We start from the raw sequence: 10,886 nt of genomic DNA, 5'->3' as shown, positions 1-10,886 counted from the left end.
AAATTTAAGGGGGTCTGAATACTTTCCGTACCCACTGTATATATATATTTGTTATTATTTTATGATTTTGTGAAAGGGTATTAAGAGTATTATTATTATTATTGTTGTTATTATTATAATATTTGTATATATATATATGTGTTTTGTCATTTTATGATTTTCTTGAAAGGGGAAGTTAATAATAATAATTATTATATGTTATAGTTATTTGTATATTTTATACAGTATTTTTGTGATTGTTTTGAAAGGGGACATTGAATTTTAATATCATATGTAATGTCATATTTTAACCTGCACTTCACCATCTGATCTGTTAATATCACTGCTGTCGAATCTTCCTCACGGTCTCATTCTCCCTGCACATCTTTCCTCTGTCCTGTGCTGCTGACTGTGTGTGTGTGTGTGTGTGTGTGTGTGTGTGTGTGTGTGTGTGTGTGTGTGTGTGTGTGTGTGTGTGCGTGTGTGTGTGTGCGCGTCTTTGTGTGTGTGTGAGTATCTGTGTGTGTGTGTGTGTGCGCGCGTGTCTGTGTGTGCACGCATCTGTGTGTGTGCGTCTGTGTGTGTGTGTGTGTGCGTGTGTGTGTGTCAGTGCGGGCCAGTCGTATCCCGCGGCCCAGCATGAGTCAGGGCTGTAGTCGTGACACCAGTCGGGAGAGTAGCAGAGACACCAGTCCGGCTCGAGGGTTCAGTCCGCTGGGTAAGAGCCCAAAACCAGACCAGACCAGACTCCTGCGCATGTCTTTACTCACACTTCACTTATCTGAATGGGTTTGGCTTTAGGAGTTTGGATCTAAATGTTTCTCTTTCACCTTTAATTTCCCATGAAACTAGGGCTGAATGATATGACAAAAATATATGCTAATATTTTTCAGCCTTTTTATGATATTTTCATATACAGGTCAGTATCAGTGTTATTTTAGCATCGCTGAGATACTATTATAGTTTTAATTAGTTTTTTTAATTTTCCATTTGCATTTTAATTCTAGTTTAAGTTTTAGTCATTTTGTTGTGTGTTTTTGTCATATTTCTTAGTTTTTTAAATATCTGTATAGTTATAAATTTTTAGTTACATTTTCGTTATTTTAATACATCAAGTTTAGCTCAATAAGAATGCTTGCCTTGTCAGCTAGCTGAAATAAAATGATATTATATTATATTACATTATATTATTTGTATGTATTTTTTCATTTTAATGATTTTCTTAAAAGGTGAATTTGAATATAAATAATAGTCATAATAATTCTGTATATCATGTTAATATTGTTATTTATATATTTTACATATTTTTTCCTATTTTTATAATCTTCTTGAAAGGGAAGTTGAATTGAATTATTATTATTAATAAAATGACAAATTAGAATTTTTGTTTTATTTTATGATATTGTATTTCAGTTAACATTTATTTCAAGTAACAAAAATGTTTTTATGGTTTTAGTTTTAGGTTTAGTGAAATATAATAAACCTGGTTATTATTTATGCATTTGTTCTGAAATAGTATTAGAATATTTGATAATTTTGATTTTAATGCACCAATATAACAACACATAAAACAACAGCATTATATCATCTACATATATATATTTACTGCATCTTAATACATAAGAAAACTATGACATAGAGACTTCATGAACACTTTGAACTTGATGGCCAATTTAAAAGCCTATTAAAATTGTTGCTATATTCACAGTGTTGTCTAATTTAATATTGCTAGCTAAATCAATGCAAACATGTCATCCAGTCCTTCCTCAAAGTCTAAAATCTGACCAGTTGATTTAATATATTTCCTTTCCTATAACTTCTCTTCCTTTCACTGTGTTTGTGAGTGTGTTCGTAAGATAAAAAAGTTAGGAAGCTAAAAAAGCAAACTTTTTAGTTAGTAAGCTAAAAAAAAAGCTAAAACTGTCACGTGTCACCAGAAAAATAAGGTTTTGTTTCTGAAATGTGTGTGACCTGATCCTTCCCAGCATCCCACAGACACTCGCGCTCCACCAGCGCTCTGACGGCCGCTGGCGTCCTGCAGACAGGTGATTGCACGAGTCCGGGTCACGGCACCAGAATCTAGATCATCAGTGTTTTTAACAGGGCTCATGCTGAACCTGTTCAGAGGTGTATATATCAGTCACATCCAGGTTTAGAGCGAGTTTCAGCTGATTTAGACTCCTGTGTGATGAGCTCAAACACACGGTGGCACCAGAGACCAGCTCTACATTCATTAATGAAGCTTTAACACTGAATCAAACCAGCTCAGTTTCCCTGGATGTGAACTAGACGCTTGTTTTGCACCTTCGTAACTTTTTGTTTCATTTATGCTTGCTATATTTTTGTGCTTTCTTTGTTTGTTTAATTTAATTTTGTTTTATTTTTATTTAATTTAATTTATTTTTAGTGGAATATTATGTGAAGTTTTTATTTGTGTGAAAAAATATCAATAATCATATAATTTTAATATACAGTGGGGACCAAAAGTGTAATAAATTATATTTTGTATTTTTCTAATTTAATTTATTAAAAATTACATTATTAAATTACATGCATTTGACAACATGTATTTATTATTTCAGCCTTCTGATGATATTCATATGCAGATCAATATCAGTTTTTATTAATTTTTAAAATTATTTTATGTTCTTATATTTTCATTTTAGTTAACATTTTAATAATTTTGTAATGTGTTTTTGTCATTTTTATTAGTTTTATTTTTTTACTCACATAGTTTTTATGAATTTTTATTCAGTTTTAAATGTAGTTAATCACGTTAAGCTAATTGAAAACAAAAAATTTTTTAGCTGAAATAAAATACGTTTTTCTATATTTCATTTTATTTCAGATAATGATTTTTTTTAAGTAACGAAAATGTTTTTAGTTTTAGCTTAATATTTATATTTTAATATTTATGCATATTTTTTGTAATGGTTTTCATTTATTTATGTAATTCATGCATTCGTTCAAAATCCTAAAACTTTGTTTATTTCTGTGCTTTTTATTTCCAGGTTTGAATAATTAATCATTTGAATTAGATCTGAATCATACATTTTCAGCATTATTTCAGACTGTTGGGCTCCGTTGCATATTTGTGTTTAATTTTGAAAGTTCTGCTGTTGTTTTGACTGATGTTGTTTCATCAGTTTTCTGTCATTTCTTGATTTGTTTTCTTACATGCAGAATTTAGTTAGCATTATTTTCAGTCAAATCAATCTTTGTGGTTGTGTGCTGTGATGCTGATGAATGAAAAGCATGCAGTGACTGTGTTTAGTTTTACTTGACATTGATGTTGCATGTTATGTTATTAATCTCTCTCTCCGTCTCTGTCAGATCGGTTCGGTCTCATCCATCAAGCGCGGATCTCGGCGTCTGTAAACGCCATGCGGATCCTGAACACGGGCACGGAGGTGGAGGCGGCCGTGGCAGACGCTCTGGTGAGAATCACGTCCTCAATCTCCAGTCTGTCTGTGTCATCTGTCAGCATATTCCTGATGTGTTTGTCTTTACTTTCCCTCTGCGTTTGTCTGGAAACCCTTCAGCTTTTAGGAGACTCCAGGAATAAGGTAGTAGATTTATGGACACCTGATTGTGTGCATTCTGCTCTCAAAATGTTCATCATCATTTCATTTCATTTGTAGTTTCTTTAATGATTCAATCATGCCTGTGGCATTTCATACAAATGTATAATAAAAGATGAAAACGTCACAATGCAAAGAAGTCATAACGGTCCTAAAAAATAGCCTTCATTTTCTCAGAGAAAAATATTTTCACTAACGGTCAAAAGTTTGGGATCGGTAAGATTTTTTAATATTTTTGAAAGAAGTCTCTTCTGCTCCTTAACACTAGAACCGCCAGAGGTCGCTGCATACTTAAAAGCGCCAGCGGGTAAATTTTACCCACGCACATGACAACTGTATTTATATAGCTAAAGAACATATTATTTCACTGTATTATGCCACTGTCTTCACAAAGATGTGTCTAGAGCCATGAAATGATTATGTCTAGTCATCAACTAGATTTGTAGTTTCTTTAATGATTCAATCATGCCTGTGGCATTTCATACAAATGTATAATAAAAGATGAAAACGTCATAATGCAAAGAAGTCATAACGGTCCTAAAAAATAGCCTTCATTTTCTCAGAGAAAAATATTTTCACTAACGGTCAAAAGTTTGGGATCGGTAAGATTTTTTAATATTTTTGAAAGAAGTCTCTTCTGCTCCTTAACACTAGAACCGCCAGAGGTCGCTGCATACTTAAAAGCGCCAGCGGGTAAATTTTACCCACGCACATGACAACTGTATTTATATAGCTAAAGAACATATTATTTCACTGTATTATGCCACTGTCTTCACAAAGATGTGTCTAGAGCCATGAAATGATTATGTCTAGTCATCAACTATATGTTTATCCTGTTGTTTTATCTTCAAGACTTTTAATGCAGGCTACACTAATCCATAACGGTCAGTAGCCTAAGCTAAAAAACGGAAATTAGAAGGTAGTAGCCTAAATATTTGAGTGGTGTAATATTATAATACAATGTCATTAATCAATATATTAAGATAGCCCATGATATGAATGACTAAAACAGCCTATAGACAATAATGAGCAATAATAATTCACCACACTGCATATGAAGATGCAATGACAAATTCAAGCGCGCAGCTTCACCTAAATATTTATTAATTTGTTTAGTTATATCATTTATAATTTGAATAAGAGAGCAACTCCATTGAACTTTGGGTAATCAAAAATGGTTTTATTCATCACATCATAGATCAGATTTTCTTTGCTTCAGGAAACGGACAGACTAGAAAAGCAACACAGTAGCGAAGGAGAAACGACATGGCAAGACAAAAATTAAATAATTAAACCAAAGTTTGACCAATTAGAGTAACGTGAGGCTAAAACATGTAAATATGATATCTGGATCAGATGCTGAGCCGACCCAGGACGCATAACTTACCATCAGACTCTCCATCACTCATGCATTTAGTGTTTCTAATACCTACCTTCCATAGATCGCCTTTTTTTTGTCATTTTGACTTTATTTATGAAACTGATAACTGCTAAATCAGTGAGTGAAAGGCGTTGCCTAGAAATATACAATGTTAAAACATAAGCGACAAGAAAATGACATGCATTATATAGCGGGTAAATTTGACCCGCTGGCGCTTATAGGTATAAATACCCCGTTTTTTTGATCTGGTTTTATTGAAATAATTTTTAACAACATTGGATTGTAAATTACATAATTTTAGTAAAAGTCAATGACTGGGAGACGTGAATGTTTTATTTTAAATCTGTTACGTACATTTGAAAAACAGCCACGGTTAAAACTTCCCCCGTGGCGGTTCTAGTGTTAAAGCTAACTTTTTTTTTTGGTTAAAAATGATCCAAAATCAATTATTGAGCAATTACATAACCAGTCAGTGTTCAAAACTATCTCTTCTGTTGGTCTTTGCGGGTTTTTTTTGGACGTGAGCCGATTTACTTTTTTTGAGGAGCCGTGCCGATGCACAACCCACGTAAAGAAGATCATTCAGCAAATAACTGCAATTGCAGGTTTCAAACAGAGACGGCGACAAAGAGGCTAAACTTACAGACTGCAGCTTTAAGACTGCATTTATTTGATCAAAAATACAGCAAAAATTGTGAAATATTTTTTACAATTTAGAATAGCTGTTATCTATGTGAATATATTATAAAATGTAGTTTTTTAAATTAATTTAAAGCTGAATTTCCAGCATCATTACTCCAGTCTTCAGTGTCACATGATCTTCAGAAATCAGTATAATATTTGCTGCTCAAGAAACATTTCTGATTATTATCAATGTTAAAAGCAGTTGTGCTGCCCAATATTTTTGTGGTAAATTTTTATTTTTCAGGATTCACAGATGAATAGAAAGTTCAAAATAACAGCATTTATTTAAAATAGAAATCTTTTGAAACATTATAAATGTCTTTACTGTCACTCTTGATCAATTTAATGAGTATTTGCTGGCTAAAAGTATTCATTTCTTTACTGACCCCAAACTTGTAAATGGTAGTGTATGTTTTTACTTATTTCTTTTGATTTTGAGTAGTTTTCCCTGGCCGTGTGATTAACTTACATTCACATGCATGCAATTGTTCAAAAACATCCATGAGCATAAATCCTTTGCATGTCTCTTTTCTGTCAAATCTGTGTTAGTTCCTTTAGATGTTAGTTGCATGCATGGTGGCGTAGTCTGCGTAATATTTGACAAATGTGTGTGTGGTTTATGTAACTCGTGTCTCTGTGCTGTAGCAAAGACCGATGCGCCGGCGCTATGAATCTCCCGGCATGTACTCGGATGACGACGCCAACAGCGATGCATCCAGTGCCTGCTCCGAACGCTCCTTTAGCTCCCGTAACGGCATCGCCCCGCAGCACCTGCGTCAGACGGAGGACATGGCCGAGATCCTGAACCACTGCGCCAGCTCCAACTGGTCCGAGAGGAAAGAGGGGCTGCTGGGACTCCAGAGCCTCCTGAAGAGCCAAAGAGTCCTCAGGTACAGGCACCAGCAACTACACTGGCTATTAAATAATAATAATAATAATAATAATATATAATAATGTTAAAAATATTCACATATAATATTTTATAAAAAAATTATTGTAATGTTACATATGTTTATATATAATATTTCATTAAATTGTATTTTTAAATGATTAATAATAATTAATAATAATATATTTTTAATTATTATTAATAATATATATATATAATTTATTTTTAAATTAATAATAATAATTAATTATATAAATATATATATAGCATTACATTTTTTAAAGAAAATAAATATAAATGTTTATATATAATATTTTAATAATAATAATAATAATAATAATAATAATAATTGTAATGCTATATGTCTATATACAATATTTTATTAAATTGTATTTTTAAATTATTAATAATAATTATATATATATATATATATACAAATAGTATTAAAATAATTTTAAGAAAATTAAATTACTAATATCTGTGCACCTTCTTAATTGATTGGTTTGATAATTTACATTTTATTAATATATATTGTTTTAATTTTATAAAAAAAAATTATGAATAAATTAATTCCTAAGAGTCCTCAGGTACATTTGGCATCAACTACATTATTTTATATAATAATTTTATTTTAAATATGAATTACTAATATCCGTCTACATCTCTATATCTGTGCAATTTCTTAATTATTCAGTTTGATTATTTCAATTTTTAAATATATATTGTTTTTTTGTATAACATATCTTGCCCGACCGATAATTCGTTTAGCCAATATTATCGGCCGATATGAGCCGGTCGCCGATATATCGGTATCGGTGAATATGCTGTCGATATGAATAATTTTTTTACAGAACATATAACGCAGATTAAATGCTTCTGAATGGTGTAATTACTTAGTTTGTCCAGCAGAGCACGCTCCATTGTTTGCTACTGGCGACCCAGGTCAGTGTAGTGTAGATGCGCGCATGAGCTCAAACTTCACCCTAGTCTGCTGCTTCAAATAATCCACCCACCTGCACCTATATTTGGTCGCCACATTACAATGATTCTAATTCTTAGTTTTGCTTTATTGAGTTTTTACCAAAATGTTTAAACACACCACAACTCAAATATATATTGTTTTAATTTTATAAAATTTTTTTATGAAAAAATAAATTCTTAAGAGCCCTCAGGTACATTTGGCATCAACTACACTGGTTACTACGAATAAAAAAAAGGATATATTTTTATTTAAATATTTTCATTTTAATAAATACATTTTATTTAAAACATAAATGACTAATATCTGTCCAGAATATTTTTTTCCCAGGTCAGTGTAGTGTAGATGCGCGCATGAGCTCAAACTTCACCCTAGTCTGCTGCTTCAAATAATCCACCCACCTGCACCTATATTTGGTCGCCACATTACAATGATTCTAATTCTTAGTTTTGCATGATGATATGATGAATGGATGGTCCATTTTTAACAGCAGATTCAGTGACGTTAGAGACTAGAGCTGATCTGCGCATCACGGCACGTGTCTGTGGCGCATTAAAGCCTGTGTTACGGCCACCGGAGCTGATCGTGGCCACTCAGTCAGTGCTGGTGTTTATACCGGCCGCGTCTTGGCCCAGAACTCATGCTTATCACATCGGTCACATCACATTGCGTGGCGCGAAAATAATTTTATTTAAAAAAAATTAACAACATCAGCCCAAATGTCTATATCTGTGCACCTTTCTAGTTATTTAGTTTGATAATTTCAATTTTATAAATATACATTGTTTTAATTTTACTACACATTTTTATTAAAATATACATTACTAAATGTCCAAAAATTAAATAATAAAATTAATTTCTAATATCTGCAAAAATATCTATATCAGTACACCTTCTTAATCTTCAAGATTCAAGATTTTTATTAGTCACATACATGGTTATATGACAAATAAAAATCTTGAATCTTGAATCTTGAAAATTAAGAAGGTAATCAAAGGTGTACTGATATAGATATTTTTGCAGATATTAGAAATTTATTATAAAAACAGTACACCTTCTTAATTTAGTTTGAAATTCATAAATATTTACTTTATTAAAGTAATTTTATTAAACCCTACACAAAAATACAATATTTCTATTGTATTTTGTCGCGCCGCGCTGCTCGCGTCCGGTGTACAATAGAACCCATTATAATCAGTGATGTTGTCTACACTGGATGCAGTAAACTGATGCCTCGTTCTATTTATGACGTGCTGACACAAAGTTCAAATTATTTTCAACGGTCGCTTTGTCGCGTCCTGTTGCGGCGCAGACACGGTGTCAGCACAGTTTGTCAGTACAGTCAGTAACGTAGCAGATTGAAAAGTTACTTTCTGCAGTCCAATAGACGGCAGTGCGGTGGTGGCTTGAGTCTGTTGCATGGTGATTTAACGCTACGTTGTCACCTAGTTGGAGAGATTCAATAAACAATGTCTCCGTCTTTTACTCTCACAATGAGCTTATCATATTCATTTGCTACATTAGTAGGGCCCTATGATTTCCGCGATGCAGAAAACATGGATGGAATCATGGAATCTAGTCATAAAAAAACTGAATTTACTGTAGGCCTATAACGAGGAATTTCATGGAATTTGTCTTATTTTTGATAAATAAATCAAAAACAGGTCAGTACATATATATAGACTGTGTCTGTGAATATTAAACTGCAAAAAGACGATTTAAATATGAGTGTTCTGCATGTTCATTGGATTACCAGAAAATACACAACACAGAATTTGTGAAAAAAAAATTATTAATTATTATTATTTATTCATTTTATATGTTTACATTTGGAAAAGCTGTGCTTCCTGCATAAACCTGCCCCTGTTGGTTTGGCAGTAGCTTGCTTGCCCTTCACCGTTACCTTGTTTAATTTCTTAATTCAAGTTATATATATTTTGTTCTGATATTTTTGCAGATATTAGAAATTTATTATAAAAACAGTACACCTTCTTAATTTAGTTTGAAATTCATAAATATTTACTTTATTAAAGTAATTTTATTAAACCCTACATTACTAATATCAGCCAAAATCTATATAAATGTGTATTTTCTTAATTTAGTTTGATAATACACACACACACACACACACACACACACACACACACTCTCTCTCTCTCTCTCACACACACACAAACACTGACAATAAGATAATAAATAAATATGTATAAATAATATAAATAATTTTTAATTAAAAAACATTTTTTTATAAAAAAAATTATAATTCACTAATATCTGCCAAAATCTCTATATTGGTGCACCTTCTTAATTTAGTCAATTTGGTTGTGTTTTGTGCTAGTATATTAAAATAAAAAGTATAATAAAAACGCAGATGTCATGACGTGAGCGTGTCTGTGTTTCAGTCGCGTGGAGCTGAAGAGACTGTGTGAGATCTTCACCCGGATGTTTGCAGATCCTCACAGCAAGGTGACCTTTCATCATCTTCATTCATTCACAGTTTCTTTAAATAATGTTTGTTTCTTTTGGCTTCTAATGCTGATGACTTCTGTTCTGTTTTCTGTTCTGGTGTTGCTTTGGGCCGATGCTTCAGAGAGTAAGTGATTCAAACCTGGAAATCTTGTAAACAAATATCATAAATACATTTGAAAAACTTGGGAGCTGTTCACACTGGTGTTGTTTTAGTACCTTTGAGATTCTATTATAGTTTTTGAAATATTATTAATTAGTTTTCATTTTTGTATTTTCAGTTTTTTTAATTACATTTTTTTTATTCTTAGTTTTTTATTTTGTTTTAATTTTGGTTCAAGTTTTTAGAAATGTTGTTGTGTTACTGTCATTTTTGTTTTTTTATTTTGAATGTCTATATAGTTTTTATTAATGTTTAGTTCAGTTTTAGCTATTTTAATCACATCACATTAAGCTAAATGAGAAATATTGCTTTGTCAGCTAGCTGAAATAAATAATATTTAATTAATAAGTTAAAGTAAATATAAATAAGTATAATATAAGTATAATATAAACTTATATAAATAAGTTATAAGTAAAGTTATACTTATAAAATATTATATTATATTATATTTATATATATATATTGTCATGTTTTTAATTTATGTAATAAGTTGAATTTAAATATAAATAATAATAATAATAGTAATATGTGTGTGTGTGTTTTAAAAGTCTATGTAGTTTAACATTTTATTTAATGTAAAAAATTTAAATAAAAATATTATTATTTCATGCTTATCTTTAATTTAGTAATTTTTTTTATAATTTTTTGTTCACATTAAACTAAATGAGAAATATTGCCTTGTCAGCTAGCTGAAATAAATTATATTATATTAATAAAGTTATATTTAAAGTTCTACTTGCATAATACAATTATATTCTATTATA

The 10,886-nt window shown here is 31.2% G+C and overlaps 1 protein-coding gene across 1 annotated transcript in view; it reads left to right on the top strand.

Annotated features, from left to right (window-relative positions):
• The window catches only part of LOC107558357 (CLIP-associating protein 1-like), an 81,556-nt gene that overhangs the window by 42,815 nt on the left and 27,855 nt on the right, over positions 1-10,886 (top strand). Inside the window, exons 16-22 of the mRNA XM_016242017.1 lie at positions 590-697; positions 1,965-2,024; positions 3,313-3,416; positions 3,522-3,545; positions 6,271-6,515; positions 9,896-9,959; positions 10,084-10,086. Coding sequence (XP_016097503.1) covers positions 590-697; positions 1,965-2,024; positions 3,313-3,416; positions 3,522-3,545; positions 6,271-6,515; positions 9,896-9,959; positions 10,084-10,086 — 608 coding nt within the window. The remainder of the gene's footprint in view (positions 1-589; positions 698-1,964; positions 2,025-3,312; positions 3,417-3,521; positions 3,546-6,270; positions 6,516-9,895; positions 9,960-10,083; positions 10,087-10,886) is intronic.

Source organism: Sinocyclocheilus grahami, unplaced genomic scaffold (genome assembly GCF_001515645.1).
Source record: "Sinocyclocheilus grahami isolate Dianchi unplaced genomic scaffold, SAMN03320097.WGS_v1.1 scaffold643.1, whole genome shotgun sequence".
Classification (NCBI taxonomy): Eukaryota; Metazoa; Chordata; class Actinopteri; order Cypriniformes; family Cyprinidae; genus Sinocyclocheilus; species Sinocyclocheilus grahami.
Note: the sequence above shows the minus strand (reverse complement) of the source record. Positions and strands in the feature narration are given on the sequence as shown.